This window comes from Pristiophorus japonicus, chromosome 20, assembly GCF_044704955.1.
Source record: "Pristiophorus japonicus isolate sPriJap1 chromosome 20, sPriJap1.hap1, whole genome shotgun sequence".
NCBI lineage: Eukaryota > Metazoa > Chordata > Chondrichthyes > Pristiophoridae > Pristiophorus > Pristiophorus japonicus.
In genome coordinates, this window is record NC_091996.1 from 4,596,770 (window position 1) to 4,619,896 (window position 23,127).

At 49.2% G+C, this 23,127-nt stretch overlaps 1 protein-coding gene across 1 annotated transcript in view; it reads right to left on the minus strand.

Moving 5' to 3' along the window:
* The window catches only part of ptpa (protein phosphatase 2 phosphatase activator), a 77,146-nt gene that overhangs the window by 25,663 nt on the left and 28,356 nt on the right, over positions 1 to 23,127 (minus strand). Inside the window, exons 6-7 of the mRNA XM_070863584.1 lie at positions 22,655 to 22,779; positions 11,742 to 11,842 (exon numbers count right to left, since the gene is read on the minus strand). Coding sequence (XP_070719685.1) covers positions 11,742 to 11,842; positions 22,655 to 22,779 — 226 coding nt within the window. The remainder of the gene's footprint in view (positions 1 to 11,741; positions 11,843 to 22,654; positions 22,780 to 23,127) is intronic.

Consider the following 23,127-nt stretch of genomic DNA (forward strand, 5'->3'; position numbering starts at 1 on the left):
ATTTAAGGCGGAGATAGACAGATTTTTGAATAAAGGAGTCAAGGGTTATGGGGAGCGGGCAGGGAATTGGAGCTGAGCCCAAGATCAGATCTTATTAAATGGTGGAGCAGGCTCGAGGGGCTAAATGGCCAAATCCTGCTTCTATTTCTTATGTTCTTATGTTATGTTCCTCATAACCACGTTGCAGATAACCTCTCAAGCACCTTCTCCATCCTTCCAATAACGGGGTGTCCCCAAACTGTATACACTACTCTCATGTGTGGCCTAATTAAGGCCTTGTACAAGTACAACATTACTTCCTTGCTTTTGTATTCTCTCTCTTTGGATACAAAAGGATTCTGTTTGCCTTTTTTACAGCCTTATCCACTGACAAAGGGATGGGTCTCGCCACCTTCCATTCACATCGCTGCCACTCCCAGCCAGAAACATCTGCTGATGCTGGGATGGGCACTTCCTGAAGAGGCGGAGATTAAACTTTGTTCCAACTCGATATTTACATGTCCTGGCCAGTGATGTGACGGGAAATAGCTTCACCACAGAAGCCGCTCACAGGCTGCAGCACTGCTGATTATCGCAGTCAGATAAAAAAGCACAAAGGGAAAGGACTTGCATTTTTATAGTATCTTTCACAACCTGAGGATATCCCAAAGCACTTTACAGCCACTGAAATACTTTTGAAGTGCAGTCACTGTTATAATGTAGCAGCCAATTTGCGCACAGCAAGATCCCACAAACAGCAATGCAATGCCATAATGATCCAGGTAATCTGTTTTAATGATGCTGGTTGAGGGATGAGCACTGGCCAGGACACTTTGAACAGTGATGGTATACTTTACATCCACCTAAGATTGCAGATGGGTGCTCGGTTTAAAGTCTCATCCGAAAGATCGCACGTCTGACAGTGCGGCGCTCCCTCAGTACTGCCCCTCCGACAGTGCGGCGCTCCCTCAGTACTGCCCTTCCGACAGTGCGGCGCTCCCTCAGTACTGCCCCTCCGACAGTGCGGCGCTCCCTCAGTACTGCCCCTCCGACAGTGCGGCGCTCCCTCAGTACTGCCCCTCCGACACAGTGCGGCACTTCCTCAGTACTGCCCCTCCGACAGTGCAGCACTCCCTCAGTACTGCCCCTCCGACAGTGCGGCACTTACTCAGTACTGTCCCTCCGACAGTGCGGCACTCTCTCAGTACTGCCCCTCCGACAATGCAGCACTCCCTCAGTACTGCCTCATCCGACAGTGCAGCACTCCCTTATTACTGCCCCTCCTACAATGGGGCGCTCCCTCAGTACTGCCTCTCCGACAGTGCGGCACTCCCTCAGTACTGCCCCTCCTACAGTGCAGCACTCCCTCAGTACTGCCCCTCTGACAGTGTGGCACTCCCTCGGTACTGCCCCTCCAACAGTGCAGCGCTCCCTTAGTACTGTCCCTCCGACAGTGCGACACTCCCTCAGTACTGCCCCTCCGACAGTGTGGCACTCCCTCAGTACTGCCCTTGTGAGTGTCAGCCTAGATTTTGTGCTCAGGTCTCTGTAGTGGGGCTTGAATCGACAACCTTCTGATTCAGAGGCGAGAGTGCTACCCACTGAGCCAGGGGTGACACCTATATGATTCTATGTAAATACCCATTCTAGTCACAGAGGACCACCAACCTGGCCCTTTGGCCCACCGTTGCTCGCCTGAGACTGGAAGCAGGATCAGCAAGAACGCTGAGTTTGGATGGATGCTCCTGGTCTCTGTTTCACTAAACCCTGTCCCACAGCGATGGTAAACCCAGCGTTGAGGGAAACTGCAAACCTTTTGATCTTTCTTCATTGCGATTAAGAAAACACGATCAGAAAATGACGGGACTGGTGTAACAGAAGTCAGCAGAAGCAAAAATTTGCTTGTTTTATGAGTCCCGCCTTCCCCCCCGCCCCCCCCCCCCCCACCAACCAAAAATTAGATCAATAAAATTCAGAATGAAAAGGCTACAGAGGGTTCGGAGTGGGGGATTGTTAACACATTGTCGCAATAGCGAGCAGCCGTACATTTTTTCTGTGGTGTTTCACACGAGAAAAATGGATCTCTTGACGAAGTGAAGGGAAGCTATTTTGGATCCATAGCAAAAGCGGGAGGAGGTGGTCCGTGGGGAATCTGAGTCATAGCAGCCATCTTGGGAAGGAAATTACTCAGTGACTACTTTCGTGCTTCATAGTCCCCCGGGGGACCTGACCCTTTTAAACTATTTCTCTGGCAGCTAAGGGGCCTCAAGCTTCCTTCTTCCTGTGTAAGCTTCCTCTGCCGTTTAACTGAAACCCGAGCTCATGCGTCCCTCCTCCAGGCAAGCAAGCTGTAACTCTTTGTGTGCCAGGCCTGTGTCCTCAGCAGTGAACTCCATTTGCGCTCTCTCTCTTCCTCCCTCCTTCTCTCTCTCCCCAACATCCGCCGTCCCACCCCAATAAGCTCTCCAGGAACATTAATACAAAAGCCAAATAACTGTGGATGCTGGAATCTGAAATAAAAACAGAAAATGCTGGAAATCTCAGCGTCTGTGGAGAGAGAAACAATTCTGACGAAGGGTCATCAACCTGAAACGTTAACTCTTCCTTGCTCCATGGATGCTGCTTGACCTGCTGTGATTTCCAACATTTTCTGCTTTTATCTCCTGGAACATTGTTAGGGTCCTATGGCTACACCCGATACCCACAGGGTCATTTGCTGTTTCTGGGTTAGACAGCGTGCGTAAAACCCTTCTTTGAACATCGATGATGATGATGATGATGTAGACCCTTGGTTACATCACACGGAGCACTGTGTACAGTTCTGGTCTCCATATTACAGAAAGGATGTAGGGAGCACTGCAGAAGGTGCAAAAAAAGATTCATAAGGACGATACCAGAACTAAGGTTATACCCATCAGGAAAGGGTGAACAGGCTGGAGCTCTTTTCTCTGGAAAAGAGAAGGCTGAGAGGGTGACCCAATAGAGGTCTTTAAAATTATGAAAGGATTCGATAGGGTTGACGGAGAGATGATGTTTCTACTTGTGGGGGAGTTCAAAACTAGGCTTAGAGAGTGGTGAGAATGTGGAACTCGCCATTACATGGAGTGGTTGAGGTGAATAGCATGGATGTATTTAAAAGGAATCTAGATATGCACGAGGGAGAAAGGAATTGAAGGATATGCTGATAGAGTGAGATAACGTACAAGAATAACTTGTATTTATATAGCGCCTTTAACATAGTAAAACGTTCCAAGGCGTTTCACAGCAGTGTTATAAGACAAAACAAATAAATTTGACACCGAGCCAAAAATAACTTATGGCAGACAACCAAAAGCTTGGTCAAAGAGGTAGGTTTTAAGATGCGTCTTAAAGGAGGAAAGAGAGATAGAGAGGCGGAGAGGTTTAGGGAGGGAGTTCCAGAGCTTAGGGCCCAGGCAGCTGAAGGCACGGCCACCGATGGTTGAGTGATTATAATCAGGGATGCTCAAGAGGGCAGAAATTTAAGGAGTGCAGACATCTCCGGGGGGGGGGGGGGGGGGGGCGGCTGGAGGCGATTACAGAGATCGGGAGGGGCGAGGCCATGGAGGGGTTTGTAAACAAGGGTGAGAATGGTGGGTGGGAGGAGGTTCATGTGGAGGCATAAACGCCGGCACGGACCAGTTGGGCCGAAGGGACCTGTTTCTCTGCCGTAAATTGTATGCAATTCATTACATTGCCCGGCAGAAGTTAAACTTGCAGCAAAAAATGATTTCGGTTGGGCGTGTTACTCCTCCTTCCCCTTTTGTTTTGAGATTGGCTGGATCTGTGTGGGGGGGGGCGGGGGGGGGGCATTGGGGGATGGAAGGCCCCCTATTCACAATGATTAAATGCTCCTTCAGGTCAGTTTACTAAGTTAATGGTTCTCAAACGTTTTTGGTTGATGGACCCCTTTTCAAATGGATTAATGATTTTTTTGAATTTTAAATTTCAATTTCAACTTCCCCACGTTACAACAGTGACTACACTCCAAAAGTACTTCACTGGCTGTAAAGCGCTTTGAGACGTCCGGTGGTGGCGAAAGGTGCTATATAAAGTCTTTCTTTTCTTCTTTGGATTAGTAATCATGGACCCCACCCCCCTCCCCCCCCCCATCTAAATTATAATACTCATAATATGAAAGTGCTGCATGTAATGAATGTTTTAATGATATTTTTTACAAAAGCGGGTTATTTCAGAGCAGGCTCGAGGGTCCGCGTGGCCTACTCCTGCTCCTAATTCTTATGTTCTTACTTCCAGACATCAGTGAGATGGGTATCCCTACACCAGTTCTGGGCATTCCGCAGCAAATGTTAGCCACTTGGTGCTGGACAATGTTTAAATCCATCAGCAGGCTGGCCAAGGTGAGTGAGGGCGTGAGCTTCCCTTGCCCATGCTGCTGGAAGCACGACTCCCCGCCGCACTGTCCTCACCGGCATGCTCTGCAACGGCTGCACTGCGGGACTGTATGCATTTGCACGAAGACGTCCAGGTGCCCCTAGCGTGTCGGGAGGATGGCGTAGGGTCGCGGCGCTGGGGAGAGAGGTCGACCCCACCGGCAGAGAGCGCTCGTTGCAAACGCGAGCGAGAGCTCTGGGCCTCTGTGAGCGGGCGGGCCCGGCCACTGAAAATCATTGGCCAGATCTGAATCAGTGTCGGTTTTATAAAGAGGAGGAGGCTTGAAATTACCTGCGGAACGCACCCCCTGGAATGTCTCTATGGAACCCCAGGGTCTGCGGACCCCAATTTGAGAAACACTGAACACTGAACCAACACTGACCACAGAAGGATAGCTGGTTTTGAGAGTGCCGAGAGAGAAAGATTTGCATTTCTATAGCATCTTTCACAACGTCCCAAAGAGCTTTACAGCCAATTAAATACTTTTAATGTGTAGTCACTGTTGTTATGTAGCAAACGCATCAGCCAATTTGCTCACAGCAAGCTCCCACAAACAGCAATGTGACAATGACCAGATAAGCTGTTTTGGATCAGGAATAAATATCGGCCAGGACACCGGGGATAACGCTCCTGCTCTTGGTACATCAGTCATTGAAGGTTGGCATGCAGGTGCAGCAGGCGGTTAAGAAAGCAAATGGCATGTTGGCCTTCATAGCAAGGGGATTTGAGTACAGGGGCAGGGAGGTGTTGCTACAGTTGTACAGGGCATTGGTGAGGCCACACCTGGAGTATTGTGTACAGTTTTGGTCTCCTAACCTGAGGAAGGACATTCTTGCTATTGAGGGAGTGCAGCGAAGGTTCACCAGACTGATTCCCGGGATGGCGGGACTGACCTATCAAGAAAGACTGGATCAACTGGGCTTGTATTCACTGGAGTTCAGAAGAATGAGAGGGGACCTCATAGAAACATTTAAAATTCTGACGGGGTTAGACAGGTTAGATGCAGGAAGAATGTTCCCAATGTTGGGGAAGTCCAGAACCAGAGGTCACAGTCTAAGGATAAGGGGTAAGCCATTTAGGACCGAGATGCGGAGGAACTTCTTCACCCAGAGAGAGTGGTGAACCTGTGGAATTCTCTACCACAGAAAGTTGTTGAGGCCAATTCACTAAATATATTCAAAAAGGAGTTAGATGAGGTCCTTACTACGAGGGGGATCAAGGGGTATGGCGAGAAAGCAGGAATGGGGTACTGAAGTTGAATGTTCAGCCATGAACTCATTGAATGGCGGTGCAGGCTAGAAGGGCCGAATGGCCTACTCCTGCACCTATTTTCTATGTTTCTATGTTTCTTCAAAATAGTGGCTGTGGGATACTTTACGTCCACGGTTTAACGTCTCATCCGAAAGACGACACTTCAGACAGTGCGACGCTCCCTCAGTACTGCACTGGGAGTGTCAGCCTGGATTGTTGCTCAAGCCCCTGGAGTGGGACCCACGACCTTCTGACTCAGCGGCGAGAGTGATAGTGACTGAGCCATGGCCGACATAGCTCCCGACTCGGCGGGAAGGTGTGGATGATTACTTAGTGCAGGGGAATGAAAGGTGACTTCGTGCGGGAATACGAGGCAAGAAGAAATCTATTATTCGTTTGTAATCTTTTCTGAGAAACAAGCGGAGTGGGAGCCTCACAGCAACAGATCCAAAACTTGCCATCGATAACAGCACGGGTTGAAAACAGCTGTTTAAGCGGCTCCCTGTAACCGTGACACAGGTCACCGGGGACGCACTTTATTCAAGCGAGATATATAAATGGCGTAACTGCGGGGCACCTTTTAGATTTCTGACACTGCGCGCTAAATATAACCGCAACCTTCTAGCATCGTGGTTTTATATAGAAACCAGCCATTATCAATAACATGTAAATGGCATTCTATCGTTATTCATTGTCCCCCACCTGGAAATCATCAGGTTAGAATGGGGCTGGGCTCAGCTACACTCCGTCCGCGAATACCCAAGTGCAGTACTGAGGAAGCACCACACAGTCAGAGGGGCAGTACTGAGGGAGTGCCGAACTGTCAGAGGGGCAGTACTGAGGAAAAGAGTGTTCGAAGACCAGGCCCTCAAATTTACCACCAAGCTCATGGTCTACAGGGCTGTAGTAATACCCGCCCTCCTGTATGGATCTGAGGCATGGACGATGTACAGAAGACACCTCAAGTCGTTGGAGATATATCACCAACGATGTCCCCACAAGATCCTGCAAATCCCCTGGGAGGACAGGCGCACCAATATCAGTGTCCTCGACCAGGCTAACATCCCCAGTATTGAAGCACTGACCACACTCGATCAGCTTCGCTGGGCAGGCCACATAGTTCACATGCCAGACACGAGACTCCCTAAGCAAATGCTCTATGCGGAGCTCCTTCACAGCAAATGAGCCAAAGGTGGGCAGCGGAAACGTTACAAGGACACCCTCAAAGCCTCCCTGATAAAGTGCGACATCACCACTGACACCTGGGAGACCCTGGCCGAAGACCGCCCTAGGTAGAGAAAGTGCATCCAGAAGGGCGTTGAGCTCTTTGAATTTAAACGCCGAGAGCGTGAAGAGGTCAAGCGCAGGCAGCAGAAGGAGCCTGCGGCAAACCAGTCTCACCCACCCCTTCCCTCGACGAATGTCTGTCCCACCTGTGACAGGGTCTGTGGCTCTCGTATTGGACTGTTCAGCAACCAAAGAACTCATTTCAGGAGTGGAAGCAAATCTTTCTTGATGATGAATGAGGGAGCGCCGCACTGTAGGAGGGACAGTACTGAGGGAGCGCCGCATTGTCGGAGGGGCAGTACTGAGGGAGCGCCGCACTGTCGGAGGGGCAGTACTGAGAGAGTGCTACACTGTCGGAGGGGCAGTACTGAGAGAGCGCCGCACTGTCGGAGGGGCAGTACTGAGGGAGCGCCACACTGTCGGAGGGGCAGTACTGAGAGAGTGCTGCACTGTCGGAGGGGCAGTACTGAGAGAGCGCCGCACTGTCGGAGGGGCAGTACTGAGAGAGTGCCGCACTGTCGGAGGGGCAGTACTGAGGGAGCGCCGCACTGTCGGAGGGGCAGTACTGAGGGAGCGCCGCACTGTCGGAGGGGCAGTACTGAGGGAGCGCCGCACTGTCGGAGGGGCAGTACTGAGAGAGCGCCGCACTGTCGGAGGGGCAGTACTGAGGAAGCGCTGCACTGTCGGAGGGGCAGTACTGAGGGAGTGCTACACTGTCGGAGGGGCAGTACTGAGAGAGCGCCGCACTGTCGGAGGGGCAGTACTGAGGGAGTGCTACACTGTCGGAGGGGCAGTACTGAGGGAGCGCCGCACTGTCCGAACGAGACGTTAAACCGAGGCCTTGTCTGCCCTCTCAGGTGGTCGTAAAAGAACAGCAGGGGAGTTCACCCAGGTGTCCATGGCCAAATTTATTCCTTGACCAACATCACTAAAACATAGGTTATCTGATCATTATCACATTGCTGTTTGTAGGAGCTTGCCGTGTGCGAGTTGTGTGCTGCGTTTCCTACATTACAACAGTGACTACACTTCATTGGCTGTAAATGCTTTGGGACGACCTGAAGTCATTAAATGCGCTGTAGATGCTGTCTCTTTCTTTTACCCTGCCAGCTCGCACTGTCTCACACATACAAAATAGGAGCAGGAGTAGGCCATACGGCCCCTCGAGCCTGCTCCGCCATTTAGTATGATCATGACTGGTCCAATCATGGACTCAGGTCCACTTCCCTGCCCGCTCCCCATAACCCTTTAATCCCTTATCAGTTAAAAAGCTGTCTATCTCTGTCTTAAATTTATTCAATGTCCCGGCTTCCACAGGCAGCGAATTCCACAGATTTACAACCCTCAGAAGAAATTCCTCCTCTTCTCAGTTTTAAATGGGTGGCCCCTTATTCTAAGATTATGTCCCCTAGTTCTAGTCTCCCCCCATCAGTGGAAACATCCTCTCTGCATCCACCTTGTCAAACCCCCTCATAATCTTGTACGTTTCGATAAGATCACCTCTCATTCTTCTGAATTCCAATGAGTAGAGGCCCAACCTTCTCAACCTTTCCTCATAAGTCAACCCCCTCATTACCTAGTGAACCTTCTCTGAACTGCCTCCAAAATTAAGTAAATCCTTTCGTAAATATGGAAACCAAAACTGTACGCAGTACTCCAGGTGTGGCCACGTATACAATGGCCACTTCAGAGGTCCTGTAGGGCACTGAGATCTTGTGGAACACTATCCCAGCATGCTTCAGGAAAGATGGGAAAGCAGAATAATTTTAATTCTTAATTTTCGTCATGACGCTGTTGCTAGTTATTATTCAACACCCTTAGCTGGACCACTGTATGAGGTGTATGCTCAGAAAATAGCCTACAAACCTATCTAAAAGATTGAACAGACTCTTTTCTCTAGAAATGAGTAGGTGGAAAAGGTTCGATAAGCTAGATGTAGAGAAGATGTTTCCACTGGTGGGGGAGACCAGAACTAGGGGCCATCAATATAAGACAGTCACTAATAAATCCAAGAGGGAATTCAGGAGAAACCTCTTTACCCAGAGAGTGGTGAGAATGTGGAACTCACTGCCACAGGGAGTGGTTGAGGCAAACAGCATAGATACATTTAAGGGGAAGCTGGATAAATACGAGGGAGAAAGGAATAGAAGGATATGCTGATAGGGCGAGATGAAGAGGGGTGGGAGGAGGCTCGTGTGGAGCATAAACGGCCTATTTCTATGCTGCAAGCTCTAAGAAATCTTTGGTAGCTGCAGAAACACGCTGCATTATAACAACAACTTGTATTTATATAGCACCTTTAACATAGTGAAACGTCCCAAGGTCCTTCACAGGAGTATTGAGAGATTTTTAAAAAGTGACACCGAGCCACATAAGTAGAAATTAGCGCGGGTGACCAAAAGCTTGGTCAAAGAGGTATCTTTTAAGGAGTGGCTTGAAGGAGGAAAGAGAGGTAGAGAGGGAGTTCCAGAGCTTGGGGCCCAGGCTACAGAAGGCATGGCCACCAATGGTTGAACGATTATAATCAGGGATGCTCAGGAGGGCAGAATTAGAGGAGCGCAGATATCTCGGGAGATTGTGGTGCTGAAGGAGATTACAGAGATAGGGAGGGGCGAGGCCATGGAGAGATTTGAAAAAAAGGATGAAAATTTTGAAATCGAGGCATTGCTTAACTGGAAGCCAATGTAGGTCAGTGAGCACTGGGGTGATGGGTGAGCGGGACTTGGTGCAAGTTAGGACATGGGCAGCCGTGTTTTGGATCACCTCCGAGTTTATGTAGTGTAGAAAGTGGGAGGCCAGCCAGGAGTGCGTTGGAATAGTCAAGTCTAAAGGTAACAAAGGCATGGATGAGGGCTTCAGTGTTGGATGAGCTGTGGCAAGGGCAGAGACGGGCGATGTTACAGGGGTGAAAATAGGTGGTCTTAGTTATGCTGCGGATATGTGGTCTGGTTCAGCCTCAGACGGAAGTTAGGGAGAGGGATGGAGTCAGTGGCTAGGGAATGGAGTTTAAGCCGCAGAGTCTGACTGGAAAACAGTTAATCAGGACGTGGTTAAAACACGGAAAGCTCACTGCAAACAGAACACCTGTCAATCAGGATGCGACACACGAGGTCAGTCCTGGAGCTGCTGCATGCATCACCACACACTGTGTGATCTTGGAGACAGACTCACCGAAGGGCAGCCATTTTAACAGGAAAACTACACACAGAACATGTTTCGATTTAAGATTTATACTCAAGTGCGTGTTCATCCACAGGTAAATATTAGTTCCTGCCTGTGCGTTTTACTCCAACCGAGTTCCCTATCTCGGTAGTGTTGTGAAGGGAAGGGGGCTGCAGTGCATCGTTGGAGGCTAGGACCTCGGACCTGCCGTTGGGTCATTGGACATGGTGCCTTGGCCCAGGCCATTTGCTGTTGGTCACTCAGGTGCAGGTTTCGGATCCTGTATGGGCTGCATTGGCGCTTCTGCTGCTGGTAGTCGAGGGTGTTGGATGATCGTGAGGGAGGAGTTCTGGTGTCTAGAAATACCTTGCTCTTGCTGAGCTGCGGATGGGGGGGGAGGTGGGGAAGGGATGCTGGTTGGGTGTGAAAAGTAAAACGGGTGAAAGGCAATGGGTCAGCAGTTGCAACATTTGCTGATCTTGGAAAGACTTGCATTTATATAGTGCTTTTCACCACCTCAGGACGCACCAAAGTGCTTTACAGCCAATGAAGCACTTTCGAAGTGTAGTCACTGCTGTAATGTAGGAAACGCGGCAGCCAACTTGCGCACAGCAAACTCCCACAAATAGCGGTGTGATAATGATCAGATAATCTATTATAGTGATGTTGGTTGAGGGATAAATATTGGCCCCAGGACATCGGGGAGAACTCCTGTACTCTTTTTAGAAATAGTGCTGTGGGATCTTTCACATCCACCTGAGAGGAGAGACGGTTGCAGAGCACAGCAGGGAATTTGCACTCGACTCTACACGAAGCGCAGAGCTGTTGAGGCTGCTTTGGTGGGGGGGGCACATCTCTGAGCAGGCAGCTGGGGTTCTCATGGTCAGGTCAAACTCGCACCAAGTCCTGCTCACCCATCACCCCTGTGCTCGCTGACCTATATTGGCTCCCAGTTAAGCAACGCTCCAATTTCAAAATTCTCATCCTTATTTTCAAATCCCTCCATGGTCTCGCCCCTCCCTATCTCCATAATCTCCTCCAGCCTCACAAACCCCCCCCCCCCCCCGCCACCCCACACAGAGATAGAGATCTCTGCGCTCCTCTAATTGTGCCCTCTTGAACATCCCTGATTATAATCGCTCCGCCATCAGTGGCCGTGCCTTCAGCTGCCTGGGCCCCAAGCTCTGGAACTCCCTCCCTAAACCTCTCCGCCTCTCTTTCCCCTTCAAGACGCTCCTTAAAACCTACTTCTTTGACCAAACTTTTGGTCACCTGCACTAATTTCTACTTATGTGGCTAGGTGTCAAATGTTTAAATCGCATAAAACACCTTGGGATGTTTCACTATGTTAAAGGCGCGATATAAATGCACGTGGTTGTTGTCTAGCGATAGGACAGGGATCTGGTTGGGGGAAGGAATGTTTTCTGGGTCGCACTGCAAGTGTGCGTTGGCTTAACTACTCCCACGGGATCACTGTGGGCGTGTCGTGCAGATGTGGTGTCGACTATTCTTTTTAGTTGCTCTTTTGATCCATGAGGGGGTGGTTACAGACCATCATTGGTTTCGGCGCCCAGATTTCTCCCCCCCCCCCCCCCCCCCCCCCCCCAACGCAGCGACTCGCCCAGTAATCCCGGGAATGGACTTCTCACCTCATTAATAAACCTGACGCACTCCAGAAACATGTATTCCTTATGGTGCTCGTTCACAACTTTCTCATCCACAAAATGAGACGGATGCAGGCTGGGATGATCTGAAAGAGAAAGAAAATGCAGCCCTGAAGTAAAAAGTTGCTGACTATTCTTTCCGCCAACGCTCCGCGCCCCCTTCAGTACGCTTCCTTAGACCAACACCCCTCTTCCAAGTGACCGTTTCTAATGATAGAGGGCCTATAATGTATTTGCTTCGTGGGTTCTTTGCTTGAGAATTCATAGCATCATATTGCTGTTAAGAACTAGTTGGTTTATTAGCAAAAGGTTTAACAATCACACTACACATTACCAGTTCATCCACCAGCCTCATGGTGGATCCCCTGAATCGAACTGGCTGGGGTTTTATTGAGTCTATGGAACATCACGAGGCTGGCTAAGCCACTCCCAACTCAACAGCTCTACAACTATTTTGGTTGATCTGTAGATCAAATACCCCCTTATTAAAGGGGCACTTAAAACCGGCAAATAAACAAATTAAACTTTGGACATTAAACGGATCAAATTAAAATTTGTTTGCCGGGGGTGATGATGCACTCCAGTCCCTCCGGCGCCCACCTATCGCGGAAAGGCCATGAGCGTACCGGTGGACACCGCGTGCTCCATCTCCAGGGACACCCTGGCTTGGATGTAACAGCGGAAGAGTGGCAGGCAGTCGGGCTGAACGACCCCCTCGACCGGCCACTGCCTGGACCAGTTAATGGCCCCCTTGGCCATGCCCAAGAGCAGGCCCACGAGGAGGCCTTCCGACCTGCCCACTCCCCTCCGCACAGGGTGCCCAAAGATCAGGAGTGTGGGACTGAAGTGCAACCAGAATTTGAGGAGCAGCCCCTTCAAATATTGGAACAGGAGCTGCAACCTCGCACATTCAACATAAATATGGAACACTGACTCTTCTAGACTGCAGAAATTACAGGCGGCCTGGGAGCCCGTGAACTGACTTAAAAATCGACTGCATAGGACTGCTCCGTGCAACAACCTCCAGGCCAAGTCCCCAATAAATAAAGGGAGGACTCCTGCGTAGAGAGCACTCCATTGAGGACCCTCGCATCCTCCGGACGGCAAGATGGTGCGCCATGGCGTGTCCGGATGGCAGACAAGGGTGGCAATGTGGAGAGTGTGCAGGAGCAGCCTGTACAGGAATCCCCTCCGCGCAGAACTGAAAGGCATGGCGGGGATTTCCCGGAGGAGGCTCAAGTTGTGAGGGAGGGAGATTTCGGGGCTTGGTGCCGATGAGGAATTCAGTCCGGACGGGGATCAATTCGGATGGGATCGCCCCAACTGCTTGAGCATCCTCGACACACTTAATGGAGTCAGGGCCCAGTGCTGTTTTTAGTGACTCAATGGCATTGGCCGCGCACTGGACGTCGGCCCAGGATAGGTGCCGTGCCAGCTCCTCTGGCGACATCCAACCTGCTCCTCCGCCATCGAGCAGGTCCCTGACCCTGGTCACCTTGCCAGACACAGCCCTCTTGTCCGCCTGCCACCTAAAACCGCAGTCGTGGAGGTACGGATTCCTGAGCAGCGGCTCCCGAAGGACAGTCGCCACTCCAGACGGGGGAGAACTGCGCTTGGTGGCGACTCTGTTCCAGACCCTGTTGAGTTCCTGGTAAAAGACAGGTAGCCCCCGCATGGTGGTCCTGACGCCCCCCAGGTTCACAAACAGAAGCCACGTATCATAATTGAGGCAGTACTGCTGGCGGAAGAAATATGTCGCCAGTGCACACCATCTAGGAGGGTGCTCGACGTATAAGTACCTCTGCAGGGTCTGAAGACGGAAAGTCACAGTCTGGGTGCTAACGCACACCAACGCCTGACCGCCCTCCCTCAACAGCTCTACAAACCTGCGAGCATACTCACAGGTGCATACAATACAGCACCGAAGCTACTTTAAAAAAAAATTTGTTCCTGGGATGTGGGCATTGCTGTCAAGACTGGCATTTATTGCCCATTCCTAATGGCGACCGCCATTTCAGAGGGGCAGTTAAGAGTCAACCACTTTGCTGTGGATCTGGAATCTCATATAGGCCAGGTAAGGATGGCAGATTTCCTTCCTTAAAAGGACATTAGTGAACCAGATGGGTTTTTACGACAATCTGGCAGTTTCAAGGTCACCATTACTGATATTAGCTTTTTATTCTGGATTTATTGAATTAACTGAATTTAAATTCCCCAGCTGCCATGGTGGGATTTGAACTCAAGTCTCTGGATTACTAGTCCAGCAACATAACCACTACGCTACCGTACCCCAACTTGATCGTTGGGTGAGGGACATGGCTGTCGAGACCAGATTCTTACCACTTTAGTGAGTGACTGGCCACACATCAACATATTACTGATAGAGGAATTATTGAATAGATGAGGTGTTGGAGAATATCAGGCCAGGGGTCTGAGCAGGAGAGGAGATCCCGGAGGAGGTGGTGGGTGGGTCGGTCTCGGTTAGAAAGGGGAGCAGAAAATATGGAGGTAGAGGGGGACAAGTATATCCAGACACATACTATCAGGGCTGAATGGATCGTGATCAGGAACAGTAACTCTCAATGGATTTTCACCATTCCCTAAGCTCAGGGAACTAGATCTATTCTGGCTGCTCGAGTGTTACCCAGAGTGTCTCACCTCCTGACTCCCCAAAGCCTTTCTACCATCTACAAGGCACAAGTCAGGAGTGTGATGGAATACTCTCCACTTGCCTGGATGAGTGCAGCTCCAATAACACTTAAGAAGCCCGACACCATCCAGGGCAAATCAGCCCGCTTGATTGGTGCCCTGTCCACCACCTCCAACACTCACTCCCTCCACCACCGGCGCACTGTGGCTGCAGTGTGTACCATCTACAAGATGCATTGCAGCAACTCGCCAAGGTTTCTTCGACAGCACCTCCCAAGCCCGCAAACTCTACCACCTTGCAGGACAAGAGCAGTAGGTGCATGGGAACACCATCACCTGCAAGTTCCCCTCCAAGTTACACACCATCTTGACTTGGAAATATATTGGCCGTTCCTTCATCGTTGCTGGGTCAAACTCCTGGAACTCCCTCCCTAACAACACTGTGGGAGCACCTTCACCACACGGACTGCAGCGGTTCAAGAAACATAGAAAATAGATGCAGGAGTAGACCATTCTGCCCTTCGAGCCTGCACCGCCATTCAATAAGATCATGGCTGATCATTCCCTCAGTACCCCTTTCCTGCTTTCTCTCCATACCCCTTGATCCCCTTAGCCATAAGGACCATATCTAACTCCCTTTTGAATATATCCAATGAACTGGCATCAACAACTCTGTGGCAGGGAATTCCATAGGTTAACAACTTTCTGAGTGAAGAAGTTTCTCCTCATCTCAGTCCTAAATGGCCTACCCCTTATCCTAAGACTATGTCCCCTGGTTCTGGACTTCCCCAACATGGGGAACATTATTCCCGCATCTAACCTGTCCAGTCCCATCAGAATCTTATACGTTTCTATGAGATCCTCTCTCATCCTTCTAAACGCCAGTGAATAAAGGCCCAGTTGATCCAGTCTCTCCTCATATGACAGCCCAGCCATCCCTGGAATCAGTCTGGTGAACCTTCGCTGCACTCCCTCAATAGCAAGAACATCCTTCCTCAGATTAGGAGACCAAAACTGTACACAATATTCCAGATGGGGCCTCACTAAGGCCCTGTACAACTGCAGTAAGACCTCCCTGCTCCTATACTCAAATCCCCTTGCTATGAAGGCCAACATACCATTTGCCTTCTTCACCGCCTGCTGTATCTGCATGCCCAGTTTCAGTGACTGATGAACCATGACACCCAGGTCTCGTTGCACCTCCCCTTTTCATAATCTGCCACCATCCAGATAATATTCTGCCTTCCTGTTTTTGCCCACAAAATGGATAACCTCACATTTATCCACATTATATTGCATCTGCCATGCACTTGCCCACTCACCTAACCTGTCCAAGTCACCCTGCAGCCTCTTAGCGTCCTCCTCACAGCTCACACCGCCACCCAGTTTAGTGTCATCCGCAAACTTGGAGATATTACACTCAATTCCTTCATCTAAATCGTTAATGTATATTGTAAAGAGCTGAGTTCCCAGCACTGAGCCCTGCGGCACTCCACTAGTCACTGCCTGCCATTCTGAAAAGGACCCGTTTATCCCGACTCTCTGTTTCCTGTCTGCCAGCCAGTTCTCTATCCACGTCAGTACATTACCCCCAATACCATGCGCTTTGATTCTGCACACCAATCTCTTGTGCGGGACCTTGTCAAAAGCCTTTTCAAAGTCCAAATACACCACATCCACTGGTTCTCCCTTGTCCACTCTGCTAGTTACATCCTCAAAAAATTCCAGAAGATTCGTCAAGCATGACTTCCCTTTCATAAATCCATGCTGACTTGGTCCAATCCTGTCACTGCTTTCCAAATGCGCTGCTATTTCATTCTTAATGATTGATTCCAACATTTTCCCCACTACTGATGTCAGGCTAACCGGTCTATAATTACCCGTTTTCTCTCTCCCTCCTTTTTTAAAAAGTGGTGTTACATTAGCTACCCTCCAGTCCATAGGAACTGATCCAGAGTCAATAGACTGTTGGAAAATGATCACCAATGCATCCACTATTTCTAAGGCCACTTCCTTAAGTACTCCGGGATGCAGACTATCAGGCCCTGGGGATTTATCAGCCTTCAATCCCATCAATTTCCCGAACACAATTTCCCGCCTAATAAGGATATCCTTCAGTTCCTCCTTCTCACTAGACCGACTGTCCCCTAGTACATTCGGAAGGTTATTTGTGTCTTCCTTCGTGAAGACAGAACCGAAGTATTTGTTCAATTGGTCTGCCATTTCTTTGTTCCCCATTATAAATTCACCTGAATCAGACTGCAAGGGACCTACGTTTGTCTTCACTAATCTTTTTCTGTTCACATATCTATAGAAGCTTTTGCAGTCAGTTTTTATGTTCCCTGCAAGCTTACTCTCATACTCTATTTTTCCCCCCTAATTAAACCCTTAAGTCTTCCTCTGTTGAATTCTAAATTTCTCTCAGTGCTCAGGTTTGTTGCTTTTTCTAGCCAATTTATATGCCTCTTCCTTGGCTTTAACATTATCCTTAATTTCCCTTGTTAGCCATGGTTGAGCCACCTTCCCCGTTTTATTTTTACTCCAGACAGTGATGTACAATTGCTGAAGTTCATCCATGTGATCTTTAAATGTTTGCCATTGCTTATCCACCGTCAACCCTTTAAGTATCCTTTGCCAGTCTATTCTAGCCAATTCACACCTCATACTGTCGAAGTTACCTTTCCTTAAAGTTCAGGACCCTAGTTTCCGACTTAACTGTGTCACTCTCCATCGTAATAAAGAATTCTACCATATTATGGTCACTCTTCCCCAAGGGGCCGCGCACAACAAGATTGCTAACTAGTCTCTTCTCATTACACATTACCCAGTCTAGGATGGCCAGCTCTCTAGTTGGTTCCTCGACATATTGGTCGAGAAAACCATCCCTAATACACTCCAGGAAATCCTCCTCCACCGCATTGCTTCCAGTTTGGTTAGCCCAATCAATATGTAGATTAAAGTTGTCCATGATAACTGCTGTACTTTTATTGCACACATCCCTAATTTCTTGTTTGATGCTGTCCCCAACCTCACTACTACTGTCTGGTGGTCAGTACACAACTCCCACTAGCGTTTTCTGCCCTTTACAATTCCGCAGCTCCACCCATACCGATTCCACATCATCCAAGGCTAATGTCCCTCCTTACTATTGCATTAATTTCCTTTTTAATCAGCAACACCACCCCGCCTCCTTTTCCTTTCTGCCTATCCTTCCTAAATGCTGAATATCCCTGGATGTTGAGTTCCCAGCCTTGGTCACCCTGGAGCCATGTCTCTGTGATGCCAATTACATCATACCCGTTAACTGCTATCTGGGCAGTTAATTCGTCCACCTTATTCCGAATACTCCTCGCATTGAGGCACAGAGCCTTCAGGCTTGTCTTTTTAACACACTTTTCCCCTTTAGAATTTGCTGTAATGTGGCCCTTTTTGTTTTTTGCCTTGGGTTTCTCTGCCCTCCACTTTTACTATTCGCCTTTCTATCTTTTGCTTCTTACGCCATTTTATTTCCCTCGGTCTCCCTGCATAGGTTCCCATCCCCCTGCCACATTAGTTTAACTCCTCCCCAACAGCACTAGCAAACACTCCCCCTTAGGACATTGGTTCTGGTCCTGCCCAGGTGCAGACCATCCAGTTTATATTGGTCCCACCTCCCCCAGAACCGGTTCCAATGCCCAGGAATTTGAATCCCTCCCTTCTGCACCACTGCTCAAGCCACATATTCATCTGAGCTATCCTGCGATTCCTACTCTGACTAGCACGTGGCACTGGCAGCAATCCTGAGATTACTACTTTTGAGGTCCTACTTTTTAATTTAACTCCAAGCTCCCTAAATCCGTCTCGTAGGACCTCATCCGTTTTTTTACCTATATCGTTGGTACCTATATGCACCACAACAACTGGCTGTTCACCCTCCCTTTTCAGAATGTCCTGCACCCGCTCCGAGACATCCTTGACCCTTGCACCAGGGAGGCAACATACCATCCTGGAGTCTCGGTTGCAGCCGCAGAAACGCCTATCTATTCCCCTTACAATAGAATCCCCTATCACTATTGCTCTCCCACTCTTTTTCCTGCCCTCCTGTGCAGCAGAGCCAGCCACGGTGCCATGAACTTGGCTGCTGCTGCTCCCCCCTGATCAGTCATCCCCCTCAACAGTACTCAAAGCGGTGTATCTGGTTTGCAGGGGGATGACTGCAGGGGACCCCTGCACTACCTTCCTTGCACTACTCTTCCTGTTGGTCTTCCATTACCTATCTGGCTGTGGACCCTTTACCTACGGTAAGACCAACTCACTAAATGTGCTATTCACATCATTCTCAGCATCGTGGATGCTCCAGAGTGAATCCACCCCCAGATCCAGTTCCGTAATGCGGTCAGTCAGGAGCTGCAGGCGGGTATACTTCCCGCACACGTAGTCGTCAGGGACACCGGAAGCGTCCCTGGCTTCCCACATAGTACAGGTGGAGCTCTCCTGCCATGTCTTAACCCTTAGATTAACCTAATTGGGCAACAACAATGCTAAATGTTACTTACTGATAAAGAAAAGAAAAAGAAAAACTACTTACCAATCACCAGCCAATCACTTACCCCCTTGGCTGTGACGTCACCTTTCGATTTCTTTCTACTTCTTTTTTGCCTCCCTGCTGCAGCTGCACAAGCTCCGCCTCTCCGACCCCTGCTCGACCTCCCGCCGCCTCCGATCTGCCGCTGGTCTTTATAGGCCTCTCCATGCACCTCGAACTCCCGTCGCCTCCGATCTGCCGCTGGTCTTTATAGGCCTCTCCATGCACCTCGAACTCCCGCCGATCTTTATAGGCCTCTCCACACACCTCGAACTCCCGCGCCTCTCCTCTGCCTTATCGCTCACCACCACCTTCTCGAGGGCAATTAGGGATGGGCAATAAATGCTGGTCTTGCCAGCGAAGCCCTTATCCCGGAACTAACTTTTTTTTCAAAAATAGGGGCATGGCTGTGAAAGGAAGGCATAGAATCATACAGCACAGGAGGAGCTATTTGGCCCATCGTGCCTGTGCCGGCTCTGCGAAAGTCCAATTAGTCCCACACCCCTACTATGGGCTCAAATTTGGCCCACCCCTTTTTTCGGCGCACTTACCGGAGATGCGCCGCTTTTCTCCATTGATAACTGCGTCGAAAATATCGCTCCCCACTTTGGCTGCTGTCCAGCCTCTCCTCGGTCTTCGCATAACGTGGCCAGTCAGGTTGGGGGCAGAGCCAGCGTCCTGCGCTGAAAACAGTGCCGGGACGTCTGCACATGCGCAGTGGCGTGTCCACGCATGTGCAGGAACTCCTTGCCCCCAGTCTCTGTGTGCGTGCTGCAGCCGCTGTGTGTGGGGGAACCCAATGCCCACCCCTATCCCTGGCTGCGAGGCCTCCCGGTGCGATCGACCTCAGGTTTGAAATTTTATGCACTGTAGCTATTTTTGAACTTTCTTAATGACTTGTCATTTTCCTGGACTTTAGAATATTTTGAAACAATTATGTAAGTATGCTTTGTCTCTTGTGAATAGTGGTGACCATTTGTCAAGCCGATTTACCTGGTGCTATTGTGAAAGAAGAACATAAGTGACGGAGGAACACTGAGAGAATATCTTATTTATTGAAGTAGACATTATTTAGATAATATGGGCTCAATTTTGACCCACTATAATTATTGCAAACAAATAGTTGTTTAAATTAGTTGAGAGATTAGGGCAATTTAATTCAACTATCTTTTACTTCTTTTATTTTTGTAGTTTAAGCTTCCATGAATGCTTCTGTTGTATAGTAAATTAATTTTGCGAAGTTTGTCATATGATGTCGTGTATAGCTGTTTGATCCTATTCACATTCTTTAGTCAAGTCATTAATTCTGTTGGCCTCCAATGTACCTACCTGCGTTGATTTGTTAACTCTTCACAAGGGTTTTCTGAAGTGGTCACATACGCTGGCCTAAGTAGATTTGGAGTAACTATTAGCTGGCCAAAGTGGCCTAAATGGCCAAAACTGACGTAGGTGGCTGGTAATGCCCCCTTCTGAGAAAAACTAAACTAAACTAAAAAAAAATCGTTACTAACTCACTTACACTGGCGCAAATTGAATGTGCAAAATGGGGATTTTTAAGATACTCCAGAAAAATCAAATTGCTCCCAAAAAAAAAACGGAGCGACTCCTGGCTAATTTTGGGCCCTGTATCCCCACAGCCCTGCAATGTTTATATTACATCGCACATAGAATTTACAGCACAGAAACAGGATCCAATTCCCCTTTGAAAGTTATTATTCAATCTGCTTTCATCGCCCTTTCAGGCAGCGCATTCCAGATCACAACAACTCGCTGCGTAAAAATTAATTCCCCTCGTCTCCCCCCTGGATCTTTTCCAAATGATCCGAAATCCGTGTCCTCTGGTTCCGACCCACACGCCGCTGGAAACAGTTTCTCCCTATCTATCTCAAAACCCCTCATAATATTAAATCTCCCCATAACCTTCGCTGCCGTAAGGAGAACAACCCCAGCTTCTTCAGTCTCTCCGCATGGAATGGAAGGATTGGGTTTGCACTACGATTGTCTGCACAGCCCGTTAAAACGGAACAGAAGGCATGTGTGTCCACTGAGGAGGTTCATTCGGAGGAGGGGGGGGGGGGGGTGGAGGGAGGAGCAGACATGAACAGAAAAGGAGGGGCACATCTGTGGGAGCAAATTCTAAGCTCAAAAATGTTGGGCAAGGGGGAAATCAGTCAATAGAGGAAGAGGAGATAAAAATGTTAGTGTGTGAATTAGAATCATAGAAAAATTACGACACAAGAGGCCATTCGGCCCATCGTGTCCGTTCCAGTACAAAACATGGACTTATATCTACATGGTTGCCTGCCATTGCACTTGAAGTCCTGAAACCGACAAGCCGACGGACCAAGAGCTGGAAATTGGGATAAGGCCGGATAGCTCTTTTTCAGCCGGTAAATTTCTATGATTTTATGCCACTCTACTGCTGTTCCCGGGTGAACGGGGGGGGGGGGATGGGATTGTTTCGTCTCTGCACCATGCAGATTCAGGATTAAAGATGCTTCCAAGGAACAGATAAAGGCCATCCAGCCCCCTCAGGCCTCTTCCGTCATTCAATGAGATGATTGCTGATCTGTATCTCAACTCTGCCTACCCACCTTGGGTCCGTAACCCTTAATACCCTTACCCAACAAAAATCTATCAATCTTAGCTTTGAAGTTTTCAATTGACCCGCAGCCTCAACAACGTTTTGAGCAAGAGAGTTCCAAATTTCCACTAACCCTGTGTGTGGAAAAAGCGCTTCCTGACATCATCCCTGAACGGCCTGGCTCTAATTTTAAGGTTCTGCCCCCTTGTTCTGGACTCCCCCCACCAGAGGAAATAGTTTCTCTCTATCCACCCCATCAACTCGAGGGAGGACAAGCCTAGTCTGTGCAACCTGTCCTCATAATTTAACCCTTTTAGCCCCGGTATCATTCTGGTGAATGTGAGTTGGACCCCCTCCGAGGCCGATATATCCTTCCTGAGGGGCGGGGCCCAGGGCCGAACGCAGAGCTCCAGATGGGATAGTTAGCGCACGGTAAGGGAATGTGGTGAACCAACCCGGTCGAAAAAAAGGTGGGGGGGGGCTGCCGGGAGGGGGAAATAATCGGGAAAAGGGACCTTGAGTACTGCGTACAGTTTTGGTCTCCTTATTTAAAGAGGGATATACTTGCATTGGAGGCAGTTCAGAGAAGGTTCACGAGGTTGATTCCTGAGATGAGGGGGTTGTCTCATGAAGATAGGTTGAGCAGGTTGGGCCTATACTCATTGGAGTTTAGAAGAATGAGAGGTGATCTTATTGAAATGTATAAGATTCTGAGGGGGCTTGACAGGGTAGATGCAGAGAGGATGTTTCCCCTCGTGGGGCAATCTAGAACGAGGGGGCATCGTTTCAGAATAAGGGGTCGCCCATTTAAAACTGAGATGAGGAGGAATTTTCTTCTCTCAGAGGATGGTGAATCTTTGGAATTCTCTGCCCCAGAGAGCTGTGGAGGCTGGGTCATTGAGTATATTTAAGGCAAAGATAGACAGATTTTTGAACGATAAGGGAGTCAAGGGTTATGGGGAGCGGGCGGGGAAGTGGAGCTGAGGCCAAGACCAGATCAGCCGTGATCTTATTGAATGGCGGAGCAGGCTCGAGGGGCCGAATGGCCAACTTCTGCTCCTATTTCTTATGTTCTTATGAAAGCAGATGACGACACTTTACCTATTAGTTGGGAACTGCCCCAGATGAAGGGAAGGAACTGGAAGTCGTCGAGGCCCCAGACTCCTTGGCTACCCGCCGGCTCCATTCGGTACGTTCTCTGCAACTTTCGCATCACCTGCAGATACCTGTGGGTTTGGTGGAGGCAAAAACTTAAGAGTTTGTTCCTTTTGGGATTACATAGAATGTTGCACAACTTTCGGCCCAACTGCCGGTGTTTATGCTCCACACGAGCCCCCTCCCACCCTACTCACCCTATCGGCATATCCTTTCTCCCTCATATTTTTATCTAGCTTTCCCTTAAATGCATCTCTGCTATTCGCCTCAGCCACTCCCTGTGGCAGCGAGTTCCACATTCTCACCGCTCCCTGGGTAAAGAAGTTTCTCCTGAATTCCCCATTGGATGTATTAGTGTCCGTCTTATATTTATGGCCTCCTGTTTTGATCTCCCTCACAAGTGGGAACATCTTCTCTAC